Consider the following 20,153-nt stretch of genomic DNA (forward strand, 5'->3'; position numbering starts at 1 on the left):
ATCCAGCTCTACCTGTCCCACCCCCGTCTACCAGCTTATATTTCACCACATTTCTATATTTCCTTAGTTCTGATGAAGAGTCATACGGACTTGACACGTTTATTGTATTCCTTTCCGCAGATCCTGTCAGACCTGTTGAGTTTTTCCAGCTATTTTTGTTTTTGTTTCAGATTTCCAGCATCCGCAGTATTTTGCTTTTATCTGAAAACCTACCTCTTTGCCCAACCTTTTGGTCATCTGTCCAGTATCTCCTTGGCTTGTTAATACATTACAAAGTGCTTCATGGGAGTATCACGACATTAATGGTGCTATATCAATACAAGTTGTTGCTGTTTTACTTTCCAACAGAGGTCATGGAATAACGGTTCAGGAGCAGAGTCCTACCTGATTTCTTTGAACCTCGAAGTTCAAGAGCATTTGGTTTGTTAGCTGATCCTGGCCGGTGTTGCAGAAGTTGTCTTATATTGGTTTTCTTTGTTTGCAATGTAAGCATATAGCTAAATTCTGAGAAGCCTTATCAAAACCTTAAAGAATCTTGGTTCTGAGAACTAAAGAATTAAAGGAGGCAATTTGTCATTGTATCTGGGCCAGCTTTCTGGAAAAGCCTCCATACATAGTCCTTTTCTGCATACCTTTCTAATTGTTTTCTATTTCAAATATTTTTTTTCTCTTCCCTATTGTGGATTGTAGTGTCAGCACTGTTTCTGGTTAGATATTTCATGCCCCAAAGAAGTTATTTTCCTTGCAAATTCCTCTCCTCATTTTTGTTGGCGTTGAGATGGGGGAGGCTTGGTCTAAAATGTATTCCATCAGTTACCAATCCAGTGAAATGAATGATCTCTATCTTATCAAAAATCCTCAATTTTGCAAATCTTAATTCTCTCTGTTCTAATGAACAGAAGGAGGTTTGTTTTAGATTATTAAGTTAAGTTTGTCATCCCTGCATTATGAATTTCCTTTGCACCTTTCCATTATTAAAAAAAACAAATAGAAATGGGTTTGAATGGCTTCCTTTGCCCCATTCAGTAGGATAGGTTGGGGTCAGTAACTAGAGCAACCTATCTTCCTGCTATGAAGATCAGTTTTAACGAGTGTACTGTAACTGATTGACATGCTGATTGATAAGTAGCTTGTATTCCAGTTGGCAGTAGTAAAAGCCACAACCATCAACTTGGACCCTGTATTTGTACAGCTGGTGTTGCATATGAACACAAGTTAGTGCAGAGCCAACAATTTAAGCGTGTGTATTTGAGGCAAATCTACTTGCTTGTCTGTCCTTGACTTTTAACTAGTTTTGCATTAACAGGTTTTGTGGGAGAATGTTTTTAATTATAAAACGCTAAGGGGTATGCAAGTTTAAAGTACAGTGGAGTTTTTTTCAAAAGGAATGAGTACTGCATGAGGTCAGACTAAGCAAAATCAAAAGCTAAGTCATCTTATTGTGAAATATGCATTTCTCAGCCAGTGTCAGGTTGTAGTGTTTTTTTTTAAAAAAAAAGAGCTTAAGCTCACTAAATAATGCATCAAAATGCTGAATATAGAAATATAATTCTTCCTGGATGAAGCAGGTTTTAATGGAAGTTTACAATGGAGGAAACAATATGACCAGCATGCCAAGGTGCTAACTGTCTGAATGAGCGAACCACTTGGCCCTATAATGCAAGTTAGGATGCAGGTAGCAAAATTTGGGCGAGTCAGCCTTTATATGGAGCTCAGCAGGCTAGAAAAGAGAAGCTGACCCTGGAGGTGGCTGAAAATTTTGGAGTTGGGATGTTGACACTGAAATCTGACTGCATTAGATTTACCCTGGGTAAGTCATTGAGAGGCAGCCAGGGATTAAGGATTTTGATTACAATTTTTGACAGGAACTTTAGAGATGGCTTGGCCATGCCAGTATTGAAAGTTCTAATTTCTTGTTACTTTGCCACAGAATTTTATGGTTGTTTTTGGGGGCAGTGATGGAGAAAGGTAGGCCTGGGTGTCAACAGATGTACAGAAGCTGGCCCCATGCCTGTGAATAATATTACCTTGAGACAGCATACAGACAAAAGGGGATCAAGGATGAAACATTTTTGAAGGAATCCTTTTGGGATTGTTCCCAAAAGATATACTGGCTATGATGTAATGGGTGAGAGTGCAATCAAGCAGAGCCAGTCCCAAAGAAGTGGAAAATGAAAGTAGATGGTGTGTTCAAAAGTATCGAATGCTCCAGTGGTCAAGGGAGATGAAGAGTAAAACACCATAGTTGCAGTCAAAAAGACTGTTGGCTACTTTGATCAGGGCAGCCTCAGTACAGTGAGCTGGAGGCATCAGACTGGAAATCAGGAGAAACTGTTAGGAGAGGTAAATGTGAAACACAGTTGCAATGATGCATTCCAAGATTTTCCAGAGGAAAGGGAAGTGAGCGATGAAACAGTAGGCAAAGTGGTGAAGTTACAGTGATGAGGTGATGACAGCCTTGGTTTGGGGGGTTTGGGAGGAGGGTGAAGAGTGCCTTTGACTCTGTCAACAGCAAAATATAGTTGCGTTGTCAGGGAGAGATTGGGAGGGCAGTAGAAAGTACAGAAAGTGGGTATCATGGAGGAACTGAAAATGGCATTATTCAAAACCTGCAAGAATATTATCCAGTCATCTACCTGAATAATGCAAAATCAGCTTGCCATTAAAACTAAGTTAATATTCATCAAATGGCCCATTGAATGTTTCAGTGGAATTGTTGCCTTCATAAAATTTATTGGAATTTTTCGTATCTTGTGTTGATCAATATTTGGGGGAAAGTTATAGGCATCGAGTGTTGGAAGTTGTTCTTAGAATAAGCTCCTTGAAGAAGCCTTCAATAAACTGGTTATAAAATGTCACTCCTGGAAGTTATATTAGCTTACAGCTTTCAAATTTAGCTTGCATTATTTGACAAATACTAATCCCATATTTAGAAGGGATATTTCATGTTTTGGGGAAGGAAGATGTGAAAATTTCTTTGATCTATAAAAGAGCCTTTGGTGATGTGTATTGCCTTTTTGCATTTTTTTAAAGGACCGTCTTTCCAGGAAAAATTATTCCTCGGGGACAGAGAGTAACTACTACGAAAGAACTCCTCCATCATCTTGTGAAGGGGCTGAAGCAATTGCTCAGCGACCAGGTAATCTTTGATTTATTTTAAATTACTGCATCACTGTTCTTATCAATCAATTTCTTACAGAACTATTCAATATTTTCATTAACCACCTTCTGAAGCATTGGGATATCTTTTCAGGGTATGATTGTATGTTTGCAGGTAAACAGGAGGATATAGTAATAAGAATAATAACCATTTTTGTCAACCCTTACTACTGTCTGATGAACCCAGAATGGTGGGATTTTTTTCTGGATAAGATGAGAGCCCGTGGTGTTGGGTGTAGTATATTAGCATGGATGGAGGATTGGCTCACTAAAAGAAGACAGAGTTGGATAATTTCAGGATGACAACCTGTGACTAGTGGACTGCCACAGGGATCAGTGCCGGTGCCACAATTATTTGTAATATATAATAATGACTTGGATGAGGGAGGTGAGTGTACTATCGCCAAGTTTGCGGATGACACAATAGGTGGGAAGGCAAGTGGTGAGGATGACAGTCTACAGAGGGATATAGGCAGGTTAAGTGACTGGGCAAAAACTTGGCAGATGGAATATAATGTGGGAAAATGTGAGGTTATGCACTTTGGCTGGAAGAATAGAGGAGTTGAATATTATTTAAATGGAGAAAGACTGCAGAAAGCTGCAGCATGGAGAGCTTTGGGGGCCTTTGTGTATGAATCAAAAAAAGCTAGCATACAAGTTCAGCAGGTAATAGGGAAGGAATTGAATGTTGGCCTTTATTTCAAAGGAAATGGAGTATAAAAGTAGGGAAGTCTTGCTAAAACTATACAAGGCACTAGGTAGACCACAGCTAGAATACTGTAAACAGTTTTGGTCCCCTTATCTAAGGAAAAATATACTGGCATTGGAGGCAGTCCAGAGAAGGTTCATTAGATTGATCATGGGTATGGAGGGATTTTCTGACGACGAGAGGTTGAGTAGGTTGGGCCTGTACTCATTGGAGTTTAGAAGAATGAGAAGCGACCTTATCGAAATGCATTAGAATCTTAGGGGGCTTGACAGAGTAGAAGCTGAGAGGTTATTTCCCCTTGTGGGAGAATCTAGGACTAGAGGGCATAATCTCAGAGTAAGGGGTTGCCCATTTGAGAGAGATGAGGAATTTCTTCTGAGGGTAGTGAATCTGAGGAATTCTTTACCGTGGAGGGCTCTCGAGGCTGGGTCGTTGAGTATATTCAATGCTGAGATAGATTTTTAATCAGTAAGGGAATCAAGTGTTATGGGGAATAGGCAGGAAAGTAGAATTGAGGATTATCAGATCAGTTATGATCTCACTGAATGGCGAAGCAGATGCACTGGGCCAAATGGCCTACTTCTGCTTCTACGTCTTATAGTCATGGGCAGGTTAAATGTAAAATCATCCAACAAGGGAAATAATTAAAATTAGTGGTGAGGCAGAGAGATTGGGGTGTTTATCAATCTCTAAAGGTCCATAACCACTGCTGTGTAGCTATAGCTAAGGTGAATAGGGTTCTAGGCTATAGTCTCAGGACAATTTATGCCTTGTAAAAACATATTGTCCTTGTACACCACCTTGACTAGGCCTCAGAATACTGTATCCAGTTTTGGTCACTTATGTTGGGTGATATTTATATTTTGAAAAGGGTGCAGTGGTCAACCACAAGATAAACCACCTGACTTATACAATTCGGCTCAAGAAACTGGGTCTCTGGACTTCAGGGAAGTGCAGATATGAGGGTGATTTGATTGATAATGTAGGCACCGGATTGCATTTATGTAGACCCATGCTTGAATTGAATAGGTTAAGAAGGACTGGGGTTCATGTTTGTAACTTACATAGGGTAGGCCTAGGTTGGACATTAGATTGTTCTTTTCCCAGAACGAAGTGGATTTGGGAATAGCCATGTAAGCACTCAATTCACTGCGTCCTTCAAGCAAGAGCCGAACCAGTTTCTTGCTGGGGTGGTGATAATCTCATGGAAGAAGTAGTTATCCTGCTAACAAAAACAGAAAATGCTGGAAAAACTCAGCAATCTGACAGCATCTGTGGAGAGAGAAAAACAAAGTTAACGTTTCGAGTTTGTATGACCCTTCTTCAGAGCTGAAGGAAAGTGGAAATGTGATGAAATTTATACTGTTTAAGGGGCAGTGGGAAGGTGGAGCTGGATAGAAGGCCAGCAATATGTGGGGACAAAGGGATTGACAAATATGTCATGAACTAAAGGACAAAGGGATTGTTAATGGCGGTGGTTAGTGCTTAAAAAAAAAAGTGCTAATAGTGGCGCAGAGGTAAGAAAGCAGAATGTGATTATAGCAGAGGGGTAGTATTGAACCAAAGAACAACATAGAACAAGTGACAGATGGCCCTGTAAGGGATGGGGTGGGGGGAGGGGGTGGTGATGGGGAAAAAAAGGATAGAAAATGCGATAATAAAGGGGGATAAAACCAAGGATGAATAAATAAAAAATAAAAGTGGATAAAAAATAAAAATGAATGTTGAAGAAAGGGATTTAAAAAAAAAAAGGGGTGAGGATGGAGGAGAGAGTTCATGGTCTGAAATTGTTGAACTCAATGTTAAGTCCAGAAGGCTGTAAGGTGCCTAGTCAGAAGATGAGGTGCTGTTCCTGCAGTTTGCGTTGGGCTTCAGTGGAACATTGCAGCAGGCCAAGGACGGGCATGAGAGCAGGGTGGAATATTGAAATGGCAAGTGACCAAAACGTTTGGGTCGTGCTTGCGGACAGACGAGGTGTTCCGCAAAGCGGTCACCCAGTCTGCATTTGGCCGCCTTGATCTCTCTCCATAGATGATGTCAGACATGCTGAGTTTTTCCAGCACTTTCTGTTTGTGTTTCAGATTTCCAGCATGCACAATATTTTGCAGTTATCCTGCTAACATCAGTCAGAGCCAGTGTTATCTCCTGGACCAATTTTGATCACCTAAGGGTGTCGATAAAGAATTGTCCACGTTTTCTTTGCCCTAGCTGGTCAAGGTATTTGTGTATGTACTTTTTTTTAACTCATCCCAGGAGATTGCATTGCTCCAAGTGGCTGGGAAGTGTTTGAGTTATGGTGCATAAGACATCAGAACTGTGTGGACTAAGTATATTGTCTGTTAAGTATACTTGCTATTGGTAGAGCTGGTTTGTGATGCACACCTAACCTGCCTCCTACATCACCAGAAAAACTCAGGAGCAGATTGAAGACCTAAATATTGAGTTGTTTGGGCTGATGATGAGCTGTGTAAATGATTAACTCTTGACAAGCAATGTGGTGGTAATGTTGTTAGATATTTTGTACAGAAAGTATTCCCATTAGCTTTTCCTTTCTGCTTCAGCCAGAACTGAAGATCAAATTCTAAATTGTGACCTATATTTCTTATTGACCAGGTACATCAGTGTGTCACTGTAAATAAATAAGGCAGCATTATCTTTGTCCTCTTCCTGCCTGATTATATGATCTGATACAATGTGAGAGGCAGCCCAACAGATGAGAACTACTCTGGCACCAAAGTTCTTCACAATGTGATAACTGAAGATCAAAGTTCTCAATGGGGCATTGAAGTCTTTGAGACTAATTGAAGAGAATACTAAGGTTTTGTTAAGTTTTAATGTTGACTGGTGGGTACGCCAAGAAACCACATTGTTCTGCTTCGAGAAAAATATGTTGTAAAGCAGTCAAAAGACAGAACTGAATAAAATTGAAAGAATCACCACTGTAATTGCTTAACTGTTCACTTTCCCTATTTCACATTTACTCATTTAAACCTTGCAGCAAGTTCCCTCTTTTAAAAAATGTATTGATAATTACATGATTGAAACATTACCTTTTTTTCAGGGTAGTGAGTGCCTTTCAGGTGTGATTGGACTCTTGATTTTTTTTTTAAAAAGCTGACCAGGATGTTGGAAATAATATTGCAATGATGTCGTGACAACTGCCAGACAGATGTGGTGTAGAGCCTAGAGGGAATTGGTAGAGCTGTTTTTTAGGCTTTAGTCCAATTTGGCCGTTTCCTCTTTGGTCCATCTTGGCTTCAGTTTGTGCTCCGGAACTCTGTCACAGTCGAGCCGTTCTCCGATGTAGCAGGGAACTGAGACTAAAACTGAATTTGGATTTTTTTCAGTTGGAGACAAAATTCTCTGATGTTCAGATAGGCATCAGTTTGCTTTTTACGGTTCTATTTACACTTCAAGTTCAATATTGGTGCCAACTAACTTCCACTTTAGACATGTGCAGAACCTGAGTTGTAAGTGTGCAGTTGGGGCCCAGTCCTGACTCCAAAGTGATGAGATTTTCTACGGCAGGATTGGGTGGGGTTGGTGGTGGAGGGGATGGCAGTGTCATGCCACTTCCGTTTGAAACTGCTTGGACTGTAAATACAGAGTGGGTTCACACATGGTTTATAAACATGATTTGCAACCCATAACTGCAGTGTAAACACCCCACTTAAAGCTTTTTACCAGCTGACTGCACATTCATTTAATTCTGTCCTAATGGACAAAAGTTATTTCAAACTGATCATGGTCTCTTTATTTTGTAACTAGGGTTTTCTGTTTGTTTTTCAGGTGGGCAGATTGAAAATATTATCTTTAAAACTGTCTCAAAAAAGAGAACTGACAACTACTGGGAGTACACATTTGAGGTAAGTAATAGATTACCTTTAATTTGCTCTATATTAACGAAAAGAAAAAACAGTAGATGCTAGAAATCTGAAGTAAAAGCAAAAAATCTTGTTAAGACTCAAGTTAGCTATTATAAGCGGTGACAGAGGAGTTCATGTTTCAGGTGTGGAGCCTTCACTTTCTGCCTGAAGTTGACTTTAGTTGAATGGAAATAGCCACTTGGTTCAGGTGCTTTTTTTATTCAAGACTGAAGATGGATAAGGGTTTGTATTTGATAGCTGCATTGAATAATGGCTTTATTAATATCACCTTTAAATTTATATGATTCGGCTTGATAAGAGTGTTACATTTAGCATAGCTGTTATTTTTGATGTCGGGGAAATCTAACAATCGAGGCTTTCAAAAAATGACATTGTGCTTCTCGTGTTTGTTTTATTTTAGTATACTCACTCATCACTCCCTGCAATGGAGTAATAAATCAAAGACAAAATGTTACCTGTCATTCCTGAAAGAGAATATACCAGTAATACAGCCATGCTATTTAGACCTGGATGTAGTGATGAATCAGTCATGCTTTTTGCAAGAAAGGGATTGGAACCATCCAATAATTTGAATTAAGCAACAAAAGCAAAGGGGAGTTTAGTGCTTAAAGATATTTAATTATGACTTTAGTTCAGAAATTGTATATATGTCAATTTTTAGCCCTGGAGCTTCTTTCACAGATGTACTTGAGCTTCTTAAAAACTTGAGATGGGTAATTGGAGAGGGTATCTGGACTTTTGTACGCAATTAAATTAACCTTTAAAGTACACAGCCCTGGATTAAATGGCAGAAGATGATTATAATATTTGAGATTGACAAGATTAGTGCTGATATGTAATCATCATTTTTGTTTTAATCTGCAAGTAGTTGAATTAAATCAAGTGACAGTTATGGACAAAGAAGACCTTGGGACTAAAGGTGGAAGCCAGCCTGGTCCACCCCTTATCCTTTCTTCCCCCGTCCCGGCTGGGTCCAGCTCAGCGGAAAAGTCAGCCCGGCTTTAAGTTATCCTACTCCACCCCATACCTCCCACCCAAGGACCCAAAATCGGGAAAATCTCTGCATCTGGTACACATCTGGTCCCGAACTTCCCGGATACAGGGTTTGGTACCTGTATATATAAATACCAAAGTACGGGTTCTTTAAGTCTCCATATTTTAGCATCTATTTATTTAAGATTGCAAAGCTTTTGCCTTATGATTGTCCTGCAAATTAATTCTATATATTGTTCACTTTTTCAATATAAAGAAGAATTTCCTAGTGACAATCCTAAATTTGCTGTTTAGTAGCCTGAATCTGAGTTCCCTTAGCCTGCTATCGCCACTTAGCTCAAAATAATAACTCAAAATAATAGCCTTGATTTAGCTTTTTTTATATTCCATCTCCTCACAACTCTGACACTAGGGACCAAACCTATGGCTTTTCTCTGCATTGTGGGCAGCACTTAGATGTTCTCCTTGTGTTTCAGCATCCAGAACTGCTCATGGCCCTGGAGATGCAGTCTGACCAGAGTATAATACTGTTTGGTCATCATTTCTGACCTATATACTACTGTTTTGACCATGTAGTTTAATGTTCTGTTGGATTTGTTGTTGCTACACTACATTGGCTGGATGTGTTCTGTCAAGTCCACTACGACTAATTCAACTTTGTCCTTGGCTACTTCCAACACTTATTTGTGGAATATATGTTTTGTCTATTTTTCCTTTCTGCATGCAGCACTTTGCACTAGTTTGCCTTAAATCCAGATACCATTTTTTCCAAATCATTCTGGTTTCTGAAATGCCTGTCCTGGTTCCACTGCCCCTTCCAGTTTGGTAATGTTTACAGTTTTGACCACTTAGCATTTGAGTTTATGAATCCAGGTCATTTATGTAAGTTAGAAATGGTAGTCTCAACACTGAACTCTGGGGGACATGTATTGATGTCAGCTGCAGGAGCCCACAAGACGGACTTGCCATTGTAAAAAGGCAAACAGAATTTTGGTTATAGAAGCAAGGCAGGGTAATGTTGAACTTGTACAAGCCCTGATTTCAGGATTAGTAGTTATGAACAGAGCCTTGGGACTTTTCCCTGTGTAGCAGTAATGGTTTAACGATCAACCTTGTGGATGTCTTTGAGATAATAACTAATTATATTCAGTTAAATAGTGATAAGTTGTTAGTAGGGCAGTAACAAGAGGGCACAAATCTTAGCCGTTCACACAAGAATTAAATGGATCGTTGTGGGGCGGGGGTGGTAAATGTCTTTACCCAATGATTGGTTGAATGTGGAAGTCTTTATCACAATCTGTTGTTGAAGTTGAGTAATATTTCCTTTTAAGGAAATTACTTAGGTGTTTCAAATGGAAAATTTAAGGGTATGGTGTGCAAGAGGTTAGGCTTTGGAAAGAAAGATATTGGCATAGACACATGGAGCCGATGACTTGTTTGTTTGCGGTTAACATTGGTTTTTTTTTTATATCTTTGTACCATCATTCACAACGTTTGTAAAATTGTATTTGAAGGTCTTGCGGACTGATCTCTCGATGTGTACTGTGAGGAAAACACACCAGGAACTGCAGGAGTTTTTAACTAAAGTAAGTTTTTACTTGCTAAAATTTCAAATTTGCAGAGTTGGGGCAATAAGAAATAAGGTGCATAGATGACTGCCCGTTGTTCATATGGTCTTATTGTTCCAAATCAATTTTAACTTGAGTAAGATAGGAAATATTAATATGTGGTAATAAATTCCTGTCCTGCTAGATATTTGAGTGCCATCTCTACCTCCTTTCAAGGATCCTGGTTCATTGTTTATTTTGTTGATGAGTTTGTACTCGCTGTTGTCCTGCAGAGCTCTTTGGACAATTACGGTGAAAGCAGTATACTAATCCTAGTTCTGAAGAAGTCATATTGGACTTGGAAGGTTAACTCTGTTTCTCTCTCCACAGATGCTGCCAGCCCTGCTGAGTTTTTCCAGCACCTTGTTTTTATTACTAATCCTAGTATCTGGAGGAGACAATTTCTTAACTAAGCACTGTTTACAAGGAGCCTGTGCTCTTGTAGTTGAAGCCAAAGTAGAACCTAATAGTGATTTATGCTTGGAAGAGGCTTATACTATTCGGCTGTTTGCCATATTTAAAAGTATTGAGTCCTTCCTTTTTTGGGGTGGAAGGAATGGGATCATGGCCAGATTAACATTTTGTTCATTCTAATGACAGGTGAAATGCAACAGTTCAGTGAACTGCTGGAATTAACTCACTGGACAGCCCAGCTTAATTGATACTCTTTGCATACCACCCTGGATTCCTATTTAAAGTGGGTTTTGTCGTATACCGATAGGAGCTTTGCTTTTTATCTTCCCCTAAGCTGGTCACATTTCACTCCCATTTGCTGCTTTAAGTGCAATTTAAAAAAAGGGCATGCCATTGTGCAAAATGTAAGTATCATCAGTTGAGATCTGTTTTTGTATTCTAATCAAAAAATTGAGTGAAATAGATTTTAGAATATAGGCTTTGCTGTTTATTACGAGTTAGGACTATTATTATTCAAAGGACACCCCAACAGTTATCTTTCTGAAAAATATTCATTAGGTAACATCTGACATGCCTTGCTACAGCAACCTTACTGGCTTGGATGCTTACTATTTTTTTCTTATTGTTTGTCCATCTTTTAATTTTCTCTCCTACTTTCTGCCTCAGTGGAGGAAAGTAGCCAGGGCATCCTGCAATTTTACATTTCTCAGTTTTTAATGATGCAAATGAGACCATTTTTATTCAGCAAGATGCTTCAGATAAAGTTTGAGAAGAGATTCAGGGATCCTGCCTTAGCAATTAAAGTCTTTTTAAAAATTCATTCATAGGAGCATCACTGGCAAGACCAGCATTTATTGCCTACCCCTCACTTGCCCTTGAAGATGGAGGCTTTGTATTGTACATGTGAGGATTATAAGGCTATGAAAGCATACACTTTTAATAGTTTAAAGGAGAAATTGACAGGTTACTACAAGGATGATTTATATTGGAAGTACAAGTGTTATGCTGGTATTGGAGGAGGGGGCACATTTTCTGAAATTAATGTATTGCTTTCAAGGGGTTGAGAGCGATTTTTTTTTTTCTTTCTGTGGCTCAGCACAAGCTGGCTGTTTATTACAGGAGTCACCTTCCAAGGTGACTCATTCTTACCACTGTTTGTTCTTTGGTAATGCATTTTCCCTTCAATGTGGAGGAAGCAATATGCCTACAGACATATGATCTTCAGACTTGGACCAAAAAAGGCTTCTTTGGCTTTCACAGCCCTGCCAAGAAGACGCTATTTGGTTAAGAGTCTAGGTCTGATAAAATTTCCTATTGAGTTGGTTTGATTCTTTCTCGACCTGGTTCCCGAAGAAATGTGTGAAATTATATTGCTGATCATATGGGGATTAAAATAGGCCCTGAATAATGCATAGAAATGCAGTTCTTAATTGGTAAATCTGCTCATTTTAAACAACATACAGACTTTGGGCTTGTAATGGAAACCATTAGTTAACATAATTCTTTAATTCATTCACGGGAAGTGGGCGTCATTGGCAAGGCGAGCAATTATTACTCATCCCTAATTGTCCTTAAGAAGGTGAGCCACCTTCTTGAATGCCATCTTCCCTAATTAGGGTGTTTTAAAGCTCAGTTGTGTTTTCAGTGGTGGGTTGAATTATTGTGCATGACCCAATTCCCCACCCTTGTGTGATTCTAAAATAATACTCTGTTTTCTCATACAGCTTCCTAAGGATCTTTCCATTGATGTTTCTGGCAAGACTGCAGTGCGGGCATTAAGTCACGGCTCACAGACGAGAGAAGACAGACGGCACTCTGATCTGGAGTCACTCATAAGGTAACTGCTGAGCACTGGCATTAAAGTAATAATGGCACTAAGTGCTAATTTTACCTCATCTCGTACAGATATCCCCTCTGTTTATAGAACATACCCACTGCTGTTTTCATCTTCCTATGCATATCTACCTAATGCTAGGGTTGCTCAATTCAGGTGGCTACACTGGGACAATACTTAATCATTGAGAACAAAACTTAAACTTAAATCATTCAAAGTGAAACTTTACAGTTTTCAAATGTGGTGCTATTAGGAAACGTGAAACTTTTTTAGTAATATTATTCTGGTATTTTTATACGTTAAAAATGTTTGCTTATGTTTCAGTCATTTTTCTCTCTCCTGCCCCATCCCCCAATTCCTCCCATCTCTTGAAATCTGTGAATTACTTTTTACAGTAGTTTGGCACTTATGAGATAGGAACATTTAGGCCCTCCTGGATGATCTGTGATCCAACTCCAAACCTATGTTTAAAGGCTTTGAAAATTGAACCTGCAGCAGAATCTGTTATGATGTAGTTTGCCATGTAGTTTATTCTTTCAGAAACACATTTTGAGTTCTTGTAAGCAAATCCAAGGAAATATGTTAAAATGTTCATTCCCCTACCATATAGCTTTTTATACCTAACAATATTGCATTGGTGTTTTTTTAAGAGTCGTGTTTTACTGCCAGCTTTTCTGCCAGTTGGATTGAATGGCAAACTTTATATTTCAGACCCCACCCCACCCCACAAATTCTGCTTTTGAGAAATGTATTCTTTTGCCCTGTTAATTTTCTTTCCTGTCAGTACTCTCATTGGGCGGCATTATAAAATATCTATTTTTCTACTTTTCACCACATCCACTATGATGTGTGCCACTTGCCTGAATCAATTTATATTTCACACTTATCTGAATTTACGCTGCTCAAATTATTTAATTTTGTTCATGTGCCTAAATGAACTTGTGCTGATGTGGGGTTATCAATGCTGTAAGGAATTAAATCTCTGACCTGCAGTGTTTCCTTGTCTTTGTTCATCTGCTATTTCTTGTCTATCTTAATCTTATCTTTCTGGTCTTGCATACTTATTAAGCCTGTCTTAACCATTTTTTTCTGTTCCGTTTTCATTCTGGCAATTGCATCAGTGTTTCTCGTATTACAAACAATCACTTGGTAGTATAGAATTTGAATATTGCTGAAAAGAGAGACACATTGCTGAAGATTTTTGTCTTGCACTCATTCCTTTTCTCCTGTGGTATAAATTGTGATCGTTCGAAATTTGGTACTCTTGCATCTGTCCTGATTAGTACAAGGCGAAAAGCTTTGGCAATGTTTCCAGTACTCTACTTTCAGCAATAGTCCTTTACATGACTTTATAATTTTACTTGTTGCTACTTTTCAACGGCATGAGTTAAAATGAGTGACAATAGCCATTTTCCCCCTTTTTGTTTCCCCTCAGCTGCCCCATGTTCTCTTTTTTGGCCCAAAACTCTCTTCCCATGGTGATTTTTGGCTTCTTTTCGTGCTGGTTGACTTGCAGTGTTCTTTGCCCAAGAGAATACTTTCTTGCTTTGGGCCTACTTTCTTTGATTCAAGGAGCATTCCAGCCTCTACAATGGCCTTTTCCAGTCTTGTACATCTCCTTGGAGACTAAATAACAATTTCCATTAATTAGCCAGTTAAGGGCTATGCTCAAATTTGTCAGCCCAATAGGAACTCTGACCAGCTTACACCATCCTTGCTTGGAGCTACTGCCAGGATATTAGTAAGGAATCTCTGACATCTTGCATGCAGCCAAAATAACATTGAGTAAACCAATAAAAAAAACTACAGATGGATAACTGTGCTTTCATAAATGGAAAATGTGATGTGCTGTAGGGCGCTTGCAAGCTACTTCTTCATACTGAGCTGTCTGACAGCCTTCCCTAATTTAGCAAGAAATGGCAAGAACTATAACCCTTTACCATGTAACTTTAGGAGAGAAGATGAGCTCTTTTTTTTTTTGAAGGGAAAGGATTAAAGCTGTTTTCACGATTTATATTTCAGAACCAAATAGTTTCCCTATTTTATTAACTGTTTGTCTGAAAGCATCTAAAGGCACAAAAAAGCTGAAGAGGGCACATTAGATCTTGAACCACGATACAGTGCAAAAAGAGTGCTAATGTGTGGTAAGATTTCATTCTATAGAATGAATTCCCCTTCTCTGCTTACCCCTATTATAATGGTTATAAATGAGGGTTCGGTGTTTTTGTTATAAGGCCTGAATTTTCAAATGCTACTCTACAAACTTGTTGGACAAAAGGTGACCGTAGCAAGATCCCTAGTACATAGGACGAATCGAAAATGGGTCAAATGTAACAATGTCGGATTCACATTAAAATGCGTAGTCATTGATAGGTGATGTAGAAGCATGACCACGTAGTCATTGATAGGTGATGTAGAAGCATGACCACGTAGTCATTGCTAGGTGATGTAGAAGCATGACCACGTAGTCATTGCTAGGTGATGTAGAAGCATGACCACGTAGCCATTGCTAGGTGATGTAGAAGCATGACCACGTAGCCATTGCTAGGTGATGTAGAAGCATGACCACGTAGCCATTGCTAGGTGATGTAGAAGCATGACCACGTAGCCATTGCTAGGTGATGTAGAAGCATGACCACGTAGCCATTGCTAGGTGATGTAGAAGCATGACCACGTAGCCATTGCTAGGTGATGTAGAAGCATGACCACGTAGCCATTGCTAGGTGATGTAGAAGCATGACCACGTAGCCATTGCTAGGTGATGTTGAAGCATGACCACGTAGCCATTGCTAGGTGATGTAGAAGCATGACCACGTAGCCATTGCTAGGTGATGTAGAAGCATGACCACGTAGCCATTGCTAGGTGATGTAGAAGCATGACCACGTAGCCATTGCTAGGTGATGTAGAAGCATGACCACGTAGCCATTGCTAGGTGATGTAGAAGCATGACCACGTAGCCATTGCTAGGTGATGTAGAAGCATGACCACGTAGCCATTGCTAGGTGATGTAGAAGCATGACCACGTAGCCATTGCTAGGTGATGTAGAAGCATGACCACGTAGCCATTGCTAGGTGATGTAGAAGCATGACCACGTAGCCATTGCTAGGTGATGTAGAAGCATGACCACGTAGCCATTGCTAGGTGATGTAGAAGCATGACCACGTAGCCATTGCTAGGTGATGTAGAAGCATGACCATGTAGCCATTGCTAGGTGATGTAGAAGCATGACCACGTAGCCATTGCTAGGTGATGTAGAAGCATGACCACGTAGCCATTGCTAGGTGATGTAGAAGCATGACCACGTAGCCATTGCTAGGTGATGTAGAAGCATGACCACGTAGCCATTGCTAGGTGATGTAGAAGCATGACCACGTAGCCATTGCTAGGCGATGTAGAAGCATGACCACGTAGTCATTGCTAGGCGATGTAGAAGCATGACCACGTAGTCATTGCTAGGCGATGTAGAAGCATGACCATAGAAATGTTTAGGGCTGGAAAAGACCACTTCAGCTGAACTGGCTGGCCTTGGAGCTCAAAAGCACTGCACAGAATTTATTATCCATATGTCTCAATTGATTTTCTTGCCAATTGCCCATCTAACATTCACTTAAATTCCTGATATTACTGGCTTTGATTGCTGTCCTGGGATGCCCTCTGCAAATATACATTGCTGACTTGTGTGAAGCAGATGTATCTGATCTTCTATGAACTTCATCTCTCAACACTTTAATTTACCATTTAGCCTAGTTGCTCAAAATATCTAAGGATCCTTTGTTTACAGTGAGCCTGCTCTTGTTTATAGCCTTACACCTGTTGTCACCTCCTTTGCATCATGATCAAACTTCAACAGTTTTTCCCCTCTTCCAAATCATAGATGTATAATGGTCCAAGCACTAATCCTTGGGTGCCCGACTAGTCATTTGGCCTGTTTTGCAGCTTGTGGCAATACACTTCAAAAACTTCCATCCTATTTCATAATTTTTCTACACTATTTATCAGCTCCTGAGTCACACTGTATCAGATGCTTTATTGAATTTACAATAAACATTATCCATGAAGTTTCATTTACCATGAATGATTCTCAGTAAACCTGTTAGAATTCTTTATCTTTGTGCCCTGCCCAGAAAGCTTTGCTGATGTGAGCTGATAACTTTGTGCTTCCCTAGGTGTTCCACGATTCCCTTTTTCAGTGTGGTTCCTAACATTTTGCTCGTGCCTTGTCCAATTTATCAAACTAATCTTCAGGCTATGCACTTTTTTTTTGTAATTAATGTAAAGGCTCAGTCTTAGTTGCAAATCCTAATTCTAATGATTCCCTAAATATCATTGCTAAGAGTTGACTAACTTGTCAGTCATTGGCTTTACCAGCCATTTCCTTAATGTGCCCTTGTGTGCAGGCCATTCAGCTCTGGGTCTCTTCTTTATGTTCAATGTTTCCAACATTTCTTCATCAGTAATTAACATTGTCATTAAAAAGTTTCTCCCTGTTTCTTGGAAGATCCACCCCTACTTCGGCTGTAGAACTTTAAAAAGGCATCCAGGTAGCCTTTTTACAATTGCTCTTTAATTGCTGTTTGTGGAAGAAGCTGCCTTTCATGAGTAACATTGGTGTTTAAAAGAAAATTCTTCAGGATATTGACCATCTTTGCTTAATTCTACCTCTCCTTCAAAGGTCCTACATCCTTGGCTCAGTTCACTCCAGACATAGTTGCAGGAGCATTTTATGCTCCTTGCATTCTTTTATGTCTTGAAGTTTTTGTCAAGCTCTTATTTTTTTAAAAGTGGTTTTCATTTTATCCTTGTACTCTGTCTACCACAGAGGTGATCTTAATGAAACATACAAGATCCTGAGGGGACTTGACAGGGTGAATACTGGGAGACTTGAACTAGGGGACACAGCTAATGTCAGAGAAAAAAATGGCCTGCCTTTTAAGATGGAGATGAAAATTTTTTTCTTTGGCGGGTGGTTTAGTCTGTGGAATTTTCTTCCCCAGAAAGCAGTGGATGCTGGGTCATTGAATTTATTTAAGGCTGAGTTAGATAGATTTTTGATAGACAAGGAGCCCAAGATTATGGGGGGCAGAGAGGAAAGTTGAGCTGACACCACAGCCAAATCAGCCATGATTTCTTATCGAGTGGCAGAGCAGGCTGAAGGACTGAATGGCCTATTCCTGTTCCTAACCTGAAGATCTATATTTGAGCCCCATATTCCTTGTATTATTGCCTTTTGTAGTTTCTGGGTTTTTCTTTACTCCTTTACCCTGTGGTATACATAAATGCACCATACTGTAATAACAATATTAAAGTTTACCACTATGCCACGCATTGTGTCTGTAATATTTTCAGCCCAGCTTCATTAATTGCTTTCTACTTTCTCTCTAACAACTAGTGTTTGAAAATCTAAAATCTTTATTGTGCTCTTTTAACTGTGGTGAGTCTGCCATCAGAGCTGACTATAGTTTTGTTTTTAACATGTTCCCTAACACTGTGCTTTTTTAAATAAAATTGGATTGCGTTGTCAACCCCTCATGCTTTTTAACTGAGTGATCAGATAGTTTAAGGGCATGACCAGGGAGCATATGTCTTGAATAAAAACAGAAGGCCATGGAAAAGCAGGGAGGCAATGGTGTAGTGGTATTGTCGCTGGGCTAGTAATCCAGAGGCCCAGGGTAATGCTCTGGGGACCCAGGTTGGAATCCTGCCACGGCAGATGGTGGAATTAAAAGTTGAATAATGAAACCATTGTCGATTGTTGTAAAAACCCATCTGATTCACTAATGCCCTTTAGGGAAAGAAATCTGTTTTCCTTACCTGGTCTGGCCTACATGTGACTCTAGACACACAGCAATGTGGTTGACCCTTAAATGCCTCCTGAACAAGGGCAACTAGGGATGGGTAATAAATGCTAGCCTGGCCAGCGACGCCCACATCCCATGAACAATTATTTTTAAAAAGCGTTCCTCTCTCCACAGATGCAGCCAGACTGGCTGAGATTTTCCAGCTCTGTTTTTGTTCCAGATCTCCAGTGTCCACAGTATTTTTCTTAGCATATATCTTGATCCTGATCTCTCCTTACTCCTTGCAGTTAATCCTAGGAAATTAAAAACCCCTTAAGGCAATTTAAATATGAATGTAGTTGTCATCTTAATCTGGTTAAATAGCTCAGCAACCATTGTCACACTCTGACTTGGTGACCAGTTACACAAGCCAATAACAAGCTTTTATTTCAAATAAACCTGGAATTAGTGTGGCATTTTGATCTTTACATTAAAAACGCCACCATATCTATCCTTTCATATTAAAATATTTCCTTATAGGTATATCCCCACTTTGTTCAAATATCATTGTCCATTTTGTCACCGGAGCTCTGGATTATTTCATTCATTTCTTGATGCTGTATGCATTTGTATACAGTTTTGAAACATATGTGCTTCCTTTCCTCTTGATCTGTGTTAGTCCTTAAACTTTTAAATTTCCCCATTTTCAAATGCTTGCTGTGTGGTTCAATTCTATGCTGGCTGTTTCTTGATGTTTGAATATCCCTCTTTGGCATATTAATTCATCCCCACTGTTCTAGTTATTTTCTTTACCAGTTTGGTTCAAGTGAAAGCAATCCGGTTTCGGGTTATCTTCCGGTTTTACAACTTGGCATGATGCCTGAAATATCTAAACCCTTCCCTCCTGCACCACGTCTCCAGCCATTCATTTACCTGCCTAATCCTATCCTATTTCTGCTGTCCAGCACAAAGCCTGTGAATTTGATTGGATTTTTTTTAAGATCTTGCACTAATCTCTTGCTGTTCTGAATGGAAAGAGCAAACTGTCCTGTTGATTCTCTTCAGTGAAGCTAAACATAAATGTGTATCCTAAATGACAGTCACCGTACACTAGAATGCACATTAGTAGAGCCCTCCAGTCATTGTAAACAAACAGTATATCTTGACCCTGTCACAAAAATGCAGCTTAGATGTACGTAGAAATGCCATCAAATATGGATTTGTTTTGGGTCTGCTTTAATTCTTGTTCCTAGTACTGTATCCTAGTAATTGCTCAGAAAAGAGCTGAGGTGGCTTTCTTAATGCAAGTTTGAGGATCAATACTCTGACCATATGACACTATAATTGACTATAATTATACCAAGTTGAGTGTTTGTTCTCCTATGTAGTGTTTTGCTTCTGGTATGAAATGTTGCCCAAATCTGTCGAGTACATGCAGTAAGGTAATCTCTTGCCTTTATCTATTAGGCAACTGTTTTCATCTCCATCTCGAGCTTTCTTAAAAAGTGAACATGTTCGTGAATTCTTCTTTGGGAAGTTACCCGACTACAGTCAGCACCATAGTAAGTGAGCAACATTAAGCAGAATTGATGAAATACTTTAATGAAATAAACATGTGGAGTCTGTGCATCTTCTCCTATTTCTTTAGAAGGATATAATTCCATTTCATTTTTTTCAAATCTTGACCTCGCTTTGATTCAGCTAGTTAAAACTGAGTTCTTTATACTGAAAAAGTGCTAGAAATCCACAGACCAGTCAGCACCCATAAAGA

The 20,153-nt window shown here is 39.4% G+C and overlaps 1 protein-coding gene across 3 annotated transcripts in view; it reads left to right on the forward strand.

The window, feature by feature from the left end:
* The window catches only part of LOC121276138 (zinc finger CCHC domain-containing protein 2-like), an 83,067-nt gene that overhangs the window by 17,990 nt on the left and 44,924 nt on the right, over window positions 1-20,153 (forward strand). For all 3 annotated transcript variants that reach the window (XR_005942613.1, XM_041184172.1, XM_041184173.1), the window contains exons 2-6: window positions 3,034-3,139; window positions 7,658-7,734; window positions 10,263-10,334; window positions 12,494-12,606; window positions 19,850-19,944. Coding sequence is in view for 2 of the 3 variants with exons in the window: in XM_041184172.1 (XP_041040106.1) it covers window positions 3,034-3,139; window positions 7,658-7,734; window positions 10,263-10,334; window positions 12,494-12,606; window positions 19,850-19,944 (463 nt within the window). In the remaining variant the exon portion in view is untranslated. The remainder of the gene's footprint in view (window positions 1-3,033; window positions 3,140-7,657; window positions 7,735-10,262; window positions 10,335-12,493; window positions 12,607-19,849; window positions 19,945-20,153) is intronic.

Source organism: Carcharodon carcharias, chromosome 3 (assembly GCF_017639515.1).
Source record: "Carcharodon carcharias isolate sCarCar2 chromosome 3, sCarCar2.pri, whole genome shotgun sequence".
NCBI lineage: Eukaryota > Metazoa > Chordata > Chondrichthyes > Lamniformes > Lamnidae > Carcharodon > Carcharodon carcharias.